The sequence below is a fragment of the Anolis sagrei genome, chromosome 2 (assembly GCF_037176765.1).
Source record: "Anolis sagrei isolate rAnoSag1 chromosome 2, rAnoSag1.mat, whole genome shotgun sequence".
In the NCBI taxonomy this organism is placed as follows: Eukaryota; Metazoa; Chordata; class Lepidosauria; order Squamata; family Dactyloidae; genus Anolis; species Anolis sagrei.
In genome coordinates, this window is record NC_090022.1 from 287,080,122 (window position 1) to 287,097,630 (window position 17,509).

The following is a 17,509-nucleotide window of genomic DNA, read 5'->3' on the forward strand; positions in this document are numbered from 1 at the left end:
GAGGAAGACAACCAGGAAGAACACAAAAATGAACCCAGTAATGCCATAAAAGGCAAACCCAAGAAGGAAGGGCTCTAATGTTGATAAATGTACACAATCATTACCCAATTAGGAGCTGTAGCAGCCACCTCGGCCTCTTTGTTCCAGGGCTGCTACTCCTCAACGCTGCCTTCTCCCACCGGCGATGTTTCCTCCATCGAAGCCAAAGCGTGAATGAGCCTCACACAACGGAGGCAAGGCGGGACACCCAAGAGGAGGGAGATTTTTCTGAGTGACAACCCCTCTTAGCCAATAACAAGCCGAGGTGAGGCGGGCTTCATCCAATGGTGCTTCGCAGCTCGGTTTCACCTCTCTCTCCGGAGAGGAAGAGAGGGAGGCGGAAATTTGAATATGTTGATATGGGCCGGCCCGAGGCAGCCAATCAGCGCTCTCTCGTAAAGATAAATGCCTTTAGGGACCACCGAGGGATGCAGAGGAAAAGGAGAGATCTGATTGGATGATTCTGGAGGAGATGCTGCAAGAACTAGAGGATGCTAAACAAGGCTGAGTGCAAGTATTATTATTATTATTATTTGATACACAACAATATATTATATTGTGTAACAGACATAGGAATATGAAGCAACTGGATGATGAGATTGGACGTTTTAACTAGGAGATGCTAATCATTTCTGTTTTATTAATCTTGTTATGGTTTTATATTATATTAGCCATCCCCTGCCAAGCATTGCTGTGGCCCAGTCTGTGTATATGTGTTGTGTGTGTGTTTATGTGTGTGTATATATTTGTGTATATACGTGTGTTTGTGTATATATATGTGGGTCTGGGGAAGTGTATATTTGTGTGTATATATATGTGTGTGTGTATTTGTGTATTTGTGTGTTTATATGTGTACATGTATATTGTGCATATGTGTGTGCTTGTCTACATGCATATTTGAGTGTATATGTGTGTATGTATATATGTGTGTATATATTTGTGTGTTTATATGTGTACATGCATATTGTGTATATGTGCATTCTTATCTATATGCATATTTGTGTGTATGTATGTGTATGCTCATGTGTCTATGTATATATGTATGTGCATATGTATATGTATGTGCATGTATATTTGTGTGTGTTTGTGCATATATATATGTGTGTGTGTGTATGTATGAATGTGTGCATGTGTATATGTATATGAGTTTATGTGTATATGTATTTAGTGTGTATTTTGGGGTTTTTTAAGTCTGTTCCGCTGGGGTTGTGTGTGTGTGTGTTTAAGGGTGATGGACACTCGTTGGACAGTTAGGTGTGTGGTGTCCCAATTTGGTGTCAATTCGTCCAGTGGTTTTTTAGTTATGTTAATCCCACAAACGAACATTACATTTTTATTTATATAGATGTTAATGTTTTTAAATGTTTCAAATGTTTTATGGTGTTGTTGGGCATTTTATTGTTGCCTCTGTAAACCGCCTTGAGTCGCCTGCGGACTGAGAAGGGCGGTATACAAATATAGTAAGTAAGTAAATAATAAATTATATAATACTAATAGTATAATATACTGGTAGTATTTATATATGTATGGTTGTATAATAATATAGTACAAAACAATAATATATAATAATATATTAATTGTATATAATATGTACATGTAATATTACTAATAATATTGCAATATAGTGGTATAGTACAGTATAATAATAGAATCATAGAATCAAAGAGTTGGAAGAGACCTCATGGGCCATCCAGTCCAACCCCATTCTGCCAAGAAGCAGGAATATTGCATTCAAATCACCCCTGTCAGATGGCCATCCTACCTCTGCTTAAAAGCTTCCAAAGAAGGAGCCACCACACTCCAGGGCAGAGAGTTCCACTGCTGAACATCTCTCACAGTCAGGAAGTTCTTCCTCATGTTCAGATGGAATCTCCTCTCTTGTAGTTTGAAGCCATTGTTCCACGTCCTAGTCTCTAATATATAATACTAATATTGTGCTATGCTAATAATCATTATGCTGGCTTTTGTATTGGATCACATGTCGGACACTTCCCAAATGTCTAGGGAATATGTCAAGGTCTATTTTCCCCCAAGAGCACCTCAAGAGCGCCCCTGGGCAAAATCAACTATATTGCGAATGCTTACTTTGCGTAATGGGTTGAGCCACCGCTGTATTTACATCTAATTATGCTCCAGTAGAAAAAAGCTTGCTCGAAGAGCCAGGTCTTAACCATTTTGTGGAATGTTAGAAGGGTTAGAAGCCGATCTTATATCCCTGGAGAGGTGTTCCATACCCGAGGGGCCACCACTGAGAAGGCGCTGTCTCTCGTCCCCGCCAAACGCATCTGCGAGGAAGGCGGGGTGGAGAGCAGGGCCTTTCCAGACGATCTTAAAGTCCTAGATGGTTTATAAGGAGGGATACGTTCAGATAGGTAAGCCAGACTGGAACCGTTTAGGGCTTATTATGTATTTGCTTTATTTTTATCCTGCTTTTCTCTTGAAGAAGGCCACACAACTAAAACCAAAATTCATAGAAATATACAATAAGAGTATTTAACTTTAATAGAGACTTGTTAAGTCAGTAAGAAGCTTGTGAGCAAACCCTGCGTGACAATAGACGATATGATAATAGAAAACACGAAATAACCAGTGTCCATCCAATCCAAAATATGGTTTAAACCAGGATGAGCAATTACACCAGAAGACCAAAAGAGGGCGCTCATGCGATTCCCTAGCCATTTTCTCATGTTATCATTTCAAACTTCCATTCTTTTTAATGTTTCCAAAACTTTTCATCACAAAGACGAATCCTGTGCCATGCAATAGCTTGAGGATATTGTTTTGGGCAGTGACTGATCTTAGCAAAAGCTATTATTTCCCTTGGTACTGTAATAGACAATGAACTAGAACAGACCTGAGCTAGAATCTGATTCTTTGGATATTATCTGTCAAGTCCTATGTGTTCAAATCCAGATTGTTCAGAGTTAAAAAGTGAACCAAAGGCGTTCCAGTTCAAAAAGTTTCTTAACTATTGTAAGCCTGGCTCTAAATAATTTTCCTGATTTTTTTTCCGGTAGTTAAGTAACTTGGGAGATATATTCAAAGGACAGATTTACAGAAAGGGCTGCTGTCTCATCCCATTGTGCTAGTTAAAATTAAGGGGAGACCAATATTAAAGGATGACTTTCAATATGAGTGTTTGTGTATTTGTGCCCAGCTTTGCCAGACCAACTCAATGGGCCATCTGCCAGAGCAGAAAATGAAGACTGGTGGCTCACCGAACTACAATTCCCATGTTTCCCTAGCACTGACTCACTGTGACATAAGCTCCAATGAATCATTTGGGCCACAGAGTTGTGCCTCTGTTTGTATTTTATTTATTTACTAGCTGTCCCCTGCCATGTGTTGCTGTGGCCCAGTCTGGTGATCTGGAAAATAAAGTAATGAAAAAGTATTACATCTAATATATGTAATTCCTTTCTGCTTGTGAGTAAACAGTATTTCTTGTTGTTTCTTTGTCAGTGTTGATGTGGAGAGTGTCTGGTTTGCCTACTCTGGAATCTGCAAGATATCATAGTCCTTCTTTAAGGGTACCTTTCAAATCTATGATACTATATCTGTGTGTGTGAGAGAGAATCATATCTATCTATCTATCTATCTATATTTATGACTGGATGGCTCTTTGTCAGGAGGGCTCTGATTACATTTTCTCGCCCTGGTAGAGAGAGTTGGACTGGATGGCCTTAAGTATTTTCTGTTGGTCATGGGGGTTCTGTGTGGGAAGTTTGCCCCATTTCTGTCGTTTGTGGGTTTCAGAATGCTCTTTAATTGTAGCGAACTATAAATCCCAGTAACTACAAATCCCAAATGTCAAGGTCTATTTCCTCCAAACTCCATCTGTGTTCATATTTAGGCATATGGAAATTTTGTGTCAAGTTTTGTCCAGATCCATCATTGTTTGAGTCCACAGTGCTCTCTGGATGTAGGTGAAATACAACTCCCAAATTCAAGGTCAATGCCCACCAAACCCTTCCAGTGTGTTCTGTTGGTCATGGAAGTCCTGTGTGCCATGTTTGGTTCAATTCCATCATTGGTGGAGTTCAGAATGCTCTTTGAATGAAGGTGAACTATAAATCCCAGTAAGTACAAATCCCAAATGTCAAGGTCTATTTCCTCCAAACTCCATCTGTGTTCATATTTGGGCATATGGAATATTTGTGTCAAGTTTGGTCCAGATCCATTATTGTTTGAGTCCACAGTGCTCTCTAGATGTAGGTGAACTACAACTCCCAAACTCAAGGTCAATGCCCACCAAACCCTTCCAGTGTGTTCTGTTGGTCATGGAAGTCCTGTGTGCCATGTTTGGTTCAATTCCATCATTGGTGGATTTCAGAATGCTCTTTGAATGAAGGTGAACTATAAATCCCAGTAAGTACAAATCCCAAATGTCAAGGTCTATTTCCTCCAAACTCCATCTGTGTTCATATTTGGGCATATGGAATATTCGTGCCAAGTTTGGTACATCATTGTTTGAGTCCACAGTGCTCTCTGGTTGTGGGTGAACTATAATTCCCACTCAAGGTCAATGTCCACCAAACCTTTCCAGTTTTTTCTGTTGGTCATGGGAGCCCTGTGTGCTAAGTTTGGCCCAATTCCATCATTGGTGGAGTTCAGAATGCTCTTTGATTGTAGGTAAACTAGAAATCCCAGCAACGACAATTCCCAAATGACAAAATCATATATTTTTTTAGTGGAGGCCATAAATTGGACTGTTAGGTGTCTTGTGTCCAAATTTGGTGTCAATTCCCCCAGTGGTTTTTGAGTTCTGATGGTAGAACGAACTAACATTTCATTTTTATTTATATAGATTTACGGCATTTATATGCCGCCCTTCTCATCCCGAAGGGGACTCAGAGCGGTTTACAATATATATTTTCGTACAATATATTATATTATTAACATAGTAAAATATCAGTATTATACAGTATATTACTATATGTTTGTAGTGCATCTCTGTGATTTTCTTGCAGCAGCTGAGGATATGCTCAATGAATGATGATGATGATAATGATGATGATGATGATTATAGAAGTGTGCACACTGAAAACTTGCAAATGCTGTGTGGGCTGCAGATTAACCAATATGGAAACTATGCTTTTATGAATGTTGTAGGCTGAAATACATTTTGTTTGTTGTTTATTCATTCAGTCACTTCTGACTCTTCATGACCTCATGGACCAGCCCACGCCAGAGCTCCCTGTCAACCGTGGCCATCCATCTTGCCCTTGGTTGGCCCCTCTTCCCTTTTCCTTCCATTTTCCCCAGCATAATTGTCTTCTTTAAGATTTCCTGTTTTCTCATTATGTGGCCAACATACTTTATTGTTGCCTCTAATATCCTTCCCTGTAGTGAGCAGTCAGAATTTTCCTCCAGCACCGCAGCTCAAAAGCGTCTATCTTCCTTCGCTTAGCCTTTCTTATGGTCCAGATCTCGCATCCATATGTTACTACGGGGAATACCATTGCTTTAACAATGCAGATCTTCATTGCCAGTGTGATGTCTCTACTCTTCACTATTTTATCGAGGTTGGTCATTGCTCTCCTCCCAAAAAGTAAATGTCTTCTGATTTCCTGGCTGCAGTCTGTGTCTGCAGTAATCTTCGCACCTGAATTCTACCTGAATTCTACACCGAGCTTGGAAAGACAAGGGTTTTTTTAGGATTACTTTTTCAAGTTTGATTATTTTTGTGTAGCTAAAGGAAGTCATGCTTACATTGAGCCAAACTGCGAGAAGTCATTTCCCTCTCAGTTTCTGAAATCAATTTTTAATGGCATAATGTTTGCTGAAATACATCATTTGTTGGAGAAACCATTTCTGGATCTTTCATTTTGCATCTTCTTGATATTAACCCTAACATCTGAAAGTAGCCATTTTGCCTGGATAATTTTGGAAGTTGTAGCCTCAAAAGTGACTTTCCAGGCGCTACTCATAATCTTTCCATAATCTGATGAAGTAGGTTGGTGTCCATGAACTTTGTGCCAAATAAGACATTATAGTCCTTAAGGTGCCATAAGGCTTCTTTTGTTGTATTGTCGAAGGCTTCCATGGCTGGAATCACTGGGTTGTTGTAGGTTTTTCCGGGCTATATGACCATTTTCTAGAGGCATTTTCTCCTGATGTTTCGCCTGCATCTATGCAGGCGAAACGTCAGGAGAAAATGCCTCTAGAAAATGGCCATATAGCCCGGAAAAACCTACAACAACCCACTTCTTTTGTTCTTCATCAGACTGTATTAGATGCCCATCTCCCCAAAACATGTTTAGCTCTCAAGATCAGAGCTTTTATTCCCCTCCTTCCAAAACAACTTTTCAGCAAAGTGTTAAAGCTTTCCAATGTTATGAATGTAGAATAATTGTTTACTTACATTAAATAGAACACATTATATAGGAGTTTTCCTCCTTCACTTGTATCCAATGCTTATTTCCTATTAGGATCCATCAACTGAAAAAGTGCAACATGGATCTTATGAGTTCTATGGAACCCCAACACTTTTGAATGCACTTAATTAAAATATATAATCTCTGGTATAGAAATGGCAATAGTGATACATGAGTCAAATAATAAATAGGATACCTTTTCCAGTGCTAGTAGAAAAAATAACGCAGTCCCATGAATTTGTGTGTTTGTGTGTCGGGAGCGACTTGAGAAACTGCAAGTTGCTTCCGGTGTGAGAGAATTGGATGTTTTGCAAGGAGGTTGCCCAGGGAACACCCAGATGTTTTGATGTTTTACCATCCTTGTGGGAGGCTTTTCTCATGTCCCCACATGGGGAGCTGGAGCTGACAGAGGGAGCTCATTCTTGCTCTCTCTAGATTCGAACCTTCGACTTCAGTTGTGCCGACACAAGGGTTTAACCCATAGCACCACTGGGGGCTCCCATGAATGAAAACATGTAGTATTTACATATTTTCAACTTGCTTTTTTTAAAAAAATGAACAGGCAGATTAAATTGAATTATATAACAGTTCTTTCAAGATATAAATTATTATATCAATTAATTAGTAAGGTGTTCAGAAGTGTGAATGAAAAAAGAGCCCGCACCACAGCTATTTGTGTGTATCTTTGTTTATTTACAACATCTCTTTGAAATTTATCTCCATTCCTTTATCTTACAAGGACACTTCAGTGCAAAACAACTGCGGTTGGGAAAAATGCTGAAGTTGAGACTTGACTAATCCTGGGAAACACTCAATTGTGTCATTTTCTTCTTTAAATACAAGATCTAGAGTCACTGGCCTTAAAGCAAAAAAGGTATTATAAACCCTGTTCAAGACTCAGGGCCCTTCCAGGCAGGCATATAACCCAGAATATCAAGGCAGAACAACCCACAATATCTCCTTTGAACTGGGTTATCTGAGTCCACACTGCCATATATTCCAGGTCAAAGCAGATAATGTGGCTATGTGGAAGGGGCCTCACTTGCCATGGTCTACAGCAGAGGTTCTCAACGTGTGAGTCACCAGATGTTTTGGCCTTCAACTCCCAGAAATCCTAACAGCTAGTAAACTGGCTGGGATTTCTAGGAGTTGTAGGCCAAAACACCAGGGGACCCACAGGTTGAGAACCACTAGTCTACAGGTAAGGGATCATAATGAACATTCAAGTTTATGATTATTTACTGATAGAGAACAATTGGTTCAGTAATATATTTGAAACGAAACTGCACATAAATTCAAAATTTGGCAGCATTTCGCAAACCAAACCCCATCCTTTCTCGTTTTTCCTTTTGAGATTGGACATAGTAAAATACATGAAAAAGACCAAACTCCTCTTGCAAAATTTTAAGGCAAAACTATGATCGACCTCCTACTTTTAATACTTGTGTAAGGCGCTGGGAGGCATCTAGAGCTGAGGTTCACAGCAGGAACTTTACTCCTGGAAGTTTTACTAGGGCTCTACTTTCACTGCTGGTCTGGAAAATTGAGCTCTGCATTTCAGGAGCAGCTGGTAAGCAAAGGGGAGGGAAACTATGTCTTTCATCCCAAGGGACAAGTTCTAATTCAAGTAGGCTATTGAGATCCGCATTCCAGCAGTGGGAAGGACCAGAGGTTTAAAGGCGAGACCTATAACATCAGCAGCTATTACTATGAGCAACTAAGCATTGTTGTTGTTGTTGTTGTTAATTGCCATTAAGTCAACCTCAACTTATGGCAACACCATGAATGTGAGCTCTCCATGAATCAGAGCTGTTATCAACAGCTTTGCTCAGGTCTTGCAAACTCTGGGCAATGGGATGCATCTACACTGTAGAATTATTGCAATTTGATGCCACTTTAATCACCATAACTCAATGCTATGGAATCCTGGGGGTTGTAGTTGTACAAGGTGTTTTGCTTTCTCTGCCAAATATGCAGGTCAAGAATAGGCTCCACAGTCACCTACGGATTCACAAGAATACTGATCCTGGAAGACTATCCTACTCGTCCAATTAGGGGTCACCTAAGTAAGTAAGTAAGTAAGTAAGTAAGTAAGTAAGTAAGTGTTAGAGGCTCACCAAACTACAACCCCCAGGTTTCCATGGCATTCAGCCATGAGCATTTAAGGTGGTGATGAACTGCATCAATTCTACAGTGTAGATGCACCCATTGTTTACTTAACTGAATATATCCACCTGTAAACTAAGCTTAAGAGATGTGCTTCACCCTGTTAGAATAGATGGGTCATAGAAAGGACACTACATAAAAGCTAGGAAGCCACCCAATAGTAGTATCATGAGGAAGAGATATGTGTCCATCCAACTATTGTCTAGCTGAACACCCTACCAGGTCAGATTGGGATCCCAGGAATAACGGATATAGCCTATGCTTCTCCACTCTGATAGTCTAGAATTCAACAAGACATCCACCCAGCCAATAAATGAACATTAGAAGCCACTTAGTATTGAGTCAAAACAGAGGTCTGTCTAAACCATTAGTTCTCAACCTGTTGGTCCCCAGGAGTTTTGGCTTATAACTCCCAGCCAGTTTACCAGCTTCTGGGAGTTGAAGGCCAAAACATCTAGGGACCCACGGGTTGAGAACTACCACTCTAAAACAATCTTGCCAACTTTGACAGCAATGGTTCTCTATAGTTTCAGACTTACTTGGAGATTTCTGGTTTCTGACCCAGTTACTAAACTAGGACAGAATCACCACAGCTTCCAATATCAGGTTTGGATGTACACTGGGTGGTGTGATGGAAATGTAGGTTCAATGCTATATGAGCCTTAGGGCCAATTTCTGCCCATCGTTGCCTATAACACCGACGTTTGCAGATTTCTTCTCAATCTAAGCAATTTGTTTCTTCTTTCAAGAAGACATGGGTAAATATTTACTCTGTTTCTCTGGTTCCTGCATCTGATCTCAAACCCTGCCTGGTTTTAATAGCACTGGCATTTGCTCCTTGGGTCTCCGTTCTTGAACATCTTGGATCACATACAAGACTATGGAAAAAGTTACAATCTGGACAGTTCCAAAAACCCCTCCAATCTCCATTACTAGTTGTAGTTTCTAAAAGTAACTTTTAAAGCTTCAGATCCATTCTGTCTAATAGCCCTCTTGGAATGGAGAGTCTAGAGCTCAACTTTTACTATTTTACTAAGTAAGAGTTGGTTCTGGACTGAGCTCAAGCAAGCACTATTGCATCCACTCAGGTTTCTGGAAGTGTAGTTTGCCCCTTCCACACTACCCCCTTTGAAAGGAAGGAAGAGAGAGAGAGAGAGAAGGATATGGAAGGAAGGAAGGAAGGAAGGAAGGAAGGAATAAAGTTGGATGGAAGGAAGATGCATTATTTATTTTGGCTCTTGCCCTGTCTACCACTGGTGCAACATCCCATTGCAAACTGCTCTGAAACAACTTGGCCCTCAATAAAAAAAAGAACTTTCCCCTGCCTGTTGTATAATGTGCCACAATCCATCACAATAACATGTACAGACCACCAGGTTTTGTGCATGCAATCACTTAATGCTGAGTTATCCAAGCCATTCATATAGTATTCACACATCATCAGTTCAAGGGCAAGAGAGATGGTAACTTGACCAGGATTTGACAGGGTCTGAAGCTGCATTTTCAGCCCTAAGACACATGTGTAGGTCATTCCTCTGTTCAGATATGGGCTTTGTATTCTCCTAAATACAACAGGATACACAACTGACAATATCAATATCCTGAAACAAAATAGAAAAACGTAAGCTCATCACTCTTACAGTTCTGAATCTTGTGAACAGATCCGTGCTTTGGTTGCAAAATGTACCCAAAAATAAAGAAAGAAAAACCTTGCAGTGTATATCTCAATGCTATTATTCACAGTTTATATCTTGGTCCAAGTTTGGTTTTCTATGAGAATGAAACTTTGAACCCAGTGGTTTTAAATTCAGGTGCTACAAAAATGGAAATCTTTCCATTATAGTATATGTATACATGGAGGATACATTCTCAGACTTTGTGTGGATATGCAAAACTGTGGATAACAGCGAATCCAATTGAAATGAAGACCTTCTGACCCAGGAATATCATGCTGGGGACCTAGATAAATGCCCAGAGAAGACATATTTTGTCAGATATGGATCAATGAAATGGCAATTATGGAGGTCACACTGCACTTTTTGCCTCACTGATGTACTGACACTGAATTACACCATTGTGCAAGCAGTAATGTCTGTTGCAAAGCCATGAAAACATGCAAAAATAAAAATTTGGTTTTACCCCCCAAATAACCCCCATACATTCTTGAGGAGCATTTATGCATTTTGACTCATTTTAGGCCCTGGAGAACAGAAAGTGAATCAGAAGGCTTCTTCTGGGCATAAAATAGTAACAGCACAATGGGATCTAGCCAATGAGCCCTCTATCCACAAAGCTGTGGACAGAACATAAAAAGTTCCCCTTTGATTCAGTCTTCATTTGATACAGTACAGTCCACTCTGGCTGGCAATGGCTCTTCATTATTTCCTGCAGAGGTTATTTTCCACTTTGTTCTCCTTTGGTCAGACCTCACCTGGATTACCATGCTATTCTGGGCACCACAATTCAAGAAAGATATGGGCAAATTGGGAGGGCGACCAGAATGATCAAAGATCTGCAAGCCAAGCCCTATGGGGAGCAAGTTAGGGAGCTGGGTATGTTTAGCTTGGAGAAGAGAAGATTGAGAGGGACATAACAGCCATATTTAACCATTTGAAAGGATGTCACATTAAAGATGACCAAGTTTTCTGCTGCTCCTCAGATTCACAGAATTATAGAGTTGGAAGAAACCCTGTGGGCCATCGCATTCAAAGCACTCCCGATAGATGGCCATCCAGCCTCCATTTAAAAGCTTCCAAAAGGAAGACTCTCCACCACACTCCAGGGCAGAGAGTTCCACTGCTGAACAGCTCTCATAGTTAGGAAGTTCTTCCTTAATGTTCAGGTGGAATCTCCTTTCCTGTAGTTTGAAGCCATTGTTCCATGTCCTAGTCTCTAGGTCAGCAGAAAACGAGCTTGCTCCCTCCTCCCTATGACTTCCCCTCACCTCGATACATGGCCCTCATCATGTCTCCTTTCAGCGCTCTCTTCTGCAGGCTAAACATGTCCAGCTCTTTAAGCCACTCCTCATAGGACTTAAAGACCCTTGATCATTTTAGTCACCCTCTTCTGGACACATTCCAGCTTGTCAACATCTTCCTTGAATTGCTGTGCCCAGAATTAGACAGTTTTTCAGGTGTGATCTGACAACAAGGTATTCAAGCTATAGGAAAAGGAAAACTTCATGATGATAAGCCAGGCAGAGGCAAACTTGGGCCCTCCAGGTGTTTTGGACTTCAACTCCCACAATTCCTAACCACCAGTAGGCGGTTAGGAATTGTGGGAGCTGAAGTCCAAAACACCTGGAGGGTTCAAGTTTGCCCATACCTGTGATAAGTGCTGTTTGACAGTAGTTTATGTTGTCTGGGAGTGTGGTGGATTCTCTGGAGGTTTCCAAGCAGAGATAGAATGACCATCTGTTGAGAGCGCCTTATTGACTGTGTGTTCCTGCAGGACAGAACGGGGTTGGACCGGAGTGTCCTTGTGGACTTTTCCAATTCTCCAATTCTTTGAATTAGTAACTGAACTTTTCTAACTAAAGTTGAGAGAATGAAGGCAGAACCTTCTCCATGCAAAGCATGCAACTCTGGAACCAGCCCTAGCATGAGGTAAAGCAAGGCATCCATATCAAGCAGCAATGGAGGTGTCATGAGAAGTTAGCAAATCAGTAGTTAGACCATTTTGGGAGTGTTGCACTATCAGAGCTCAGGAAGAAAAACTTATGTACTTTAGATGTCAGAGTAATTTAGCTAGTTTTGGGTACTATGTCTTAACTTGGTTAGTTGATAGTGTTGTTTATTATTGTGTCCCAGGCAGCAAGATAAGTTGGGCTAACCTTGCCTATCTCTCACTGGGCTATGGCTTCTCCCTCAATAACCACAAACTGACCATGAATTACAGGCTGGGAGTTCCCAATCAATCATAAACTCATTGTGAGTCAAATGCAGAATTAGAATTCGAAAGGGCAACTTTTCCAAGCTCTGGAGACCATCTCTTAGCTCCATGTTCAGTTTGTAACACAGATGCTACACTGGCCTGTGTTACAAATGTCATGGCAATAAGATTGAAAACTCATGGGAAATGGTCACACCAAATGTGGGTTGCAATGTTTTTAAGAAATAGGGTTTCTGGCTATCTGACGGAGGACTCCTCAAAGCTTCCTGGCTCTCAGGACAGAAGTTATTTGACTCTTCTCAGTAAAATTAAAAGTGCAGCATTTTGTGTGTTAAATTCTCTGCACTGGAGGCTGATGTCTGACACATGCTCCCGAAAGGGAAAAGGCAAGGTTGTTAAGGCAGCGGAAGAATCCCCACATTTCAGTCACACCCCAGGACTCCTTTTAGGTTTACTTTCAAGGCCTCAAAAGGGGATCTTGGTTTGTGCTTGCCCTTAACGTGAAGGCATCTCAGCAGCATTGGATAAGAAGCCAACATATTCTCTGTGTGTGATCACATCTTGGCTGTTATTCATCATTGGATAAGTAATGCCTAAAAATGGAAGATTTTTTGGGAAGGAGATCACCAAAACCTTGGTTTGTTTCTTTTGTTTTACCATCTTTCTTTATGGTACACTTCTGTTTGTACAATCTCATTTGGGTGTTCAGCTAGACATGCACCATTGATATCCTTGAGCTTGTTGTCTGGAAGGTCCTCAGGCTTCGTGCAAAGTTTCAGCGCCCTGGAAATGAAGACGTCCAAATCGAACTGAGGGTCACTTTTGCTGTCAACTTCCTTGGATTCTCTTTGGAGATGGTGAGGTGAAGACGGCAAACTCCGTTCCTGGATCTCTGGGACAGTATTGGGGCAATCGAGTCCCGTCTGTGTACTCGTCACCCACTGGGCAATCTCTAAGAAAAGGTTAGACGGTTCCTCTTCCAAAGCTAACTCTGCTGCGGGCGCAATAGATGCCCTTTTCCAGTGTGACAAGTCCAAGATGAGTTTAGGCTCCGAATAATGATGAAGTTTGCTGTCCCGCCATAGCAGCTTGTCTAAGTAGGAAGGTGATCCCACTTTGTAATCACACGATCCGCCGTAATCCCCTTCAAAGGCTCGGTCCATGGAGGAATGGGACTGCTCCAGGAATCTCTCTGAGCTGCTCTGGGAGTATTTGCGGGGATCCACTTGGGCTTCCTCAGCAATGGATCCCGATCCGGCTCGAGGATCACGTTGCACCTCTTCCAAATCCTGGCACTTCTCCTGTCTCCATTCCACATCCGAAGACAAGCTCACTTGATACCTACAGGTTTGAAATGACAACAGAGTTGGAGATACAGGTAAAGATTTCATATTCCAGTAGTTACCCAAACTCCTTAATATCTGGGCCCTGCTCCTTTTAATTAATTGTTTCAAAGAAATATTTTATTTATTTATATGCGGATTTTTCTCTCTTGACAGAGACTCAATATATACAATACACAGATACATTTTAATCTTGCCACATCTCTCCTAGAATTTTCTAGGGTGACATCTTAAAAGGAACAGCAAGGGTAAAGAAACTCTAAATTTAGTTTTTAAAATAACAACAAAAGCAACAGCTAACCAGGAAAATTAACAATAATCTGGCTACCAGTATTTAAAAGACTCCAAAATTACAACAGCAAAACAACAGAGAGGAAACAAACAAGGACATCTAATCACCTATCAACAAAAGTTTGCTCCAGGCACTGTCAGGCCATTATATGCTAATCAAGGTGGTCAGCTGAAACATTCACACCTAGCTCCAGCAGACAAGAGTCCTTTGTCCCACCCTGGTCTTTCCACAGATATATAAACCCCTTTTCCTAGTTCCAACAGACATCACTACCTCCGAGGATGCTTGCCATAGATGCAGGCGAAACGTCAGGAGAGAATGCCTCTAGATCATGGCCATATAGCCCGAAAAACCCTACAACAACCCATTAACAGTAATCAATCATGGAGGTAACTTGACATCACACAACAACAACAATGGTGGATCAAAAGTCCAAACATACACAATGATCTAATCTGGTACTTAAAGAATATATGATTTGAACATAGTTTTAATTGTATTTTAATATTTATATGCTCCATGAAACAAATGATTCAATTGCTTTTTAATGTTTATATTTATATTTAATGCATTTGCTCTGCTTTTAATTGAATTAAAATCATGCTTGCTGTTAGCTACCTTGAATCCCTTTACCGGGAGAAAGGTGGGATAAAAATTAAGTAAATAAATACAGTCAATTGAAATGAAAAGACATAGCTGTGCTGGTCAATGAGCAAAATAAATGATTTGATTTGATTTGATTTGATTTGATTTGACATAGCTGTGTTACACTGGAAATATTGTCCAACAACTCCATTGGCTTCTGACAGTTTGCTGTAAATTATCAACCAAATCTTAATGTCTATAAAGGATTGCAGTCACCGCTCCACATTTCTGCTTTGACTTTTGTGGATGTTATATGGATAAGCAATGGGAGTTTCAGCGAAATGCTCTTGATCTCGCTTTCTGTTTGTTTACAGAATTCTGATACAAATTCAACTTCATAAATAAATATACCTTTCCCAGTTGGACATCTGGCTTTGGTTGGCTTCCATCAGCAAAATATCATCAATCTCATCCTCAATGCGGAAAGGATGCTGAGAAACAGGCTCATCCTCCGGGCAGTAATACGGGCTCATATACGGATGCTGCAGACCCATCTCAGCGGTCAGCCTGTCCATGGGATTGAATGTCAGGATCTTCTCCAGAAAATCGATGGCTGCAAAAGTGGCAGAGAAATAATCAGGCCAGCTGCACAGAGGCAAGACCGGCTCTGTTTCCTAAATGGGATGTTTCATGGGACTATTATAGGCACGATAAGAACACTGTATGAAATCAGATGACTTAACCTTTAAAGCTCTACTTCTATTTAATTACGGGTGGTAATTGTCCTTGATTCAAAAGTAGAACTCTAATTATACTTAATGAGGATGACGTGTCTGCTTCGGAAGGATATGGAGGCCTGCAGACGTTAGCAGTCTTAAAAATAGGGCAGGACCCACAGTAGAGATTGCTAACAGGGCCAGGGATTGTAATCCAATATATGCTTCCTCAGAAATAAGCTCCACTATTTTCCATGGAGCATACTCCCAAGTACATGAGGCTTTCAAATCGAGGCTGGATGGCCATCTGTCAGGGGTATTTGATTGTGCTGTTCCTGGATGGTAGGGGGTTGGACTAGATGGCCCAGAGAGTCTCTTCCAACTATGATTCTACATGTGAGAGTGTGTTTATTAATACAATCCTATGCACTCTTATCTGTGCCTTCAAATTGTCTGTAGACTTACGACAACTTCAAAGAATACTCAGATATGGTTTTGCCAGTTCTTTCTTCTGGAATATAGTCCACAGCACCTGGCATTCGTTAGTCATAGAATCATAGAATCATAGAATCAAAGAGTTGGAAGAGACCTCATGGGCCATCCAGTCCAACCCCCTGCCAAGAAGCAGGAATATTGCATTCAAATCACCCCTGACAAATGGCCATCCAGCCTCTGCTTAAAAGCTTCCAAAGAAGGAGCCTCCACCACACTCCGGGGCAGAGAGTTCCACTGCTGAACGGCTCTCACAGTCAGGAAGTTCTTCCTAATGTTCAGATGGAATCTCCTCTCTTGTAGTTTGAAGCCATTGTTCCGCGTCCTAGTCTCCAAGGAAGCAGAAAACAAGCTTGCTCCCTCCTCCCTGTGGCTTTCATCCAAGTCCTAACTAGTGCTCCTCCTGCCTAGCTTGCAACATTAGATGGGTTCTGGTGCCTTTAGGACATCTTGGCAACTCAATTATAAGGGGCTTGCTTCTAGGTAGGTGGGGTTAGTGCTCAAACGTATGGCTTTGTCTACACCAGCCACTTATTCCAGGAGCAGTCCAGAGCATCGTGCTTCAAACTGACCACAGATTGATTGTGATCGCAGCCAGACACATCAGGCTGAACCCCTTTTGATCCCATTTTTGTGCTCAACCAGGCTGAGATTGCATTGGCTCTACTGTCCATTTCCTTGTCATCTATGTCCCCATCACCATTCATCACTGAGCTCCCTGAGAATGCTTGGTTGTTGTGGTTGTGTCTTCTGAGGCCATAATGGGTACCCATGAGATCAGTAAGGAATGGTTTGCGTGAAAGAGAATGAGCTGTTCTAGCTCAGGCGTGGGCAAACTTTGGCCTTCCTCCAGGTGTTTTGGACTTCAACTTCCACAATTCCTAATCGCTGGAAGGCTGTTAGGAATTGTGGGAGTTGAAGTCCAAAACATCTGGAAGAAGGCCGAAGTTGGCCCATGCTTGAGCTAGTTCCTCCTTGCTGATCAGTGCAGGGAAAAGGATATGGCAGTTGTATCCATGTGGGCAACAAACCAGGCTAAATGGACTCAGTCCTCCTGCTGCTATGGCCTCAAAGCCTGCAGACACTCCAGAGTTTCCTGTAAAGTCAGGTTAAGGGCAAAAAACCAAAATACTTACTAGACATTCCTGTATGCAGCGAAGACAGTCAGCATTGGATTTGGGCAGAGTATTGTTTGCTTGCTTATTTGTTTTTTGTGTAGACATGACCTTAGGGAAGAAATCCTCTGTGCTTCTTTTCTCTCTTTGGCTAGCAGGAAAAGCCCTTTTTGTTTAAGCAGGCTTTTAATGTGTATACAGAGAGGCATCTTATTGGGATGTGTGCTTATCTTTTGCTTTAACTTTTGTATATCTTTTAAATGATTTTGTACAGTGAGATGTGGTGATTCTTTAATTATTTTAACATTTTTCTTGTTTTAAATGCTGATTGGGGCTTTGGGATACTAAAGTCCAAAACACACTGAGGGCCAAAGTTCCATTATATTGGTGAGCATAAGAAACACGGTCTTTTTGTGGTGGCCCCATCCTTGTGAAAAGCATTGTGACAGGACTGAACAAAGTTATACTCCGTAACAAAACTTGAAAAAAATAT

At 41.1% G+C, this 17,509-nt stretch overlaps 2 protein-coding genes across 3 annotated transcripts in view; both read right to left on the minus strand.

Moving 5' to 3' along the window:
* The window catches only part of ME2 (malic enzyme 2), a 48,963-nt gene extending 48,714 nt beyond the window's left edge, over nucleotides 1–249 (minus strand). The window contains exon 1 of the mRNA XM_060761258.2: nucleotides 105–249. The gene's annotated coding sequence lies outside the window, so the exon portion shown is untranslated. The remainder of the gene's footprint in view (nucleotides 1–104) is intronic.
* An 11,597-nt stretch (nucleotides 250–11,846) lies between these two features.
* Nucleotides 11,847–17,509, minus strand: part of MAPK4 (mitogen-activated protein kinase 4) — a 100,854-nt gene continuing 95,191 nt past the window's right edge. For both annotated transcript variants that reach the window (XM_060761256.2, XM_067464655.1), the window contains 2 exons: nucleotides 15,105–15,306; nucleotides 11,847–13,814 (listed from right to left, as the gene is read on the minus strand). In XM_060761256.2, the coding sequence (XP_060617239.2) occupies nucleotides 13,127–13,814; nucleotides 15,105–15,306 (890 nt within the window). In that variant the 3' untranslated portion in view covers nucleotides 11,847–13,126. The remainder of the gene's footprint in view (nucleotides 13,815–15,104; nucleotides 15,307–17,509) is intronic.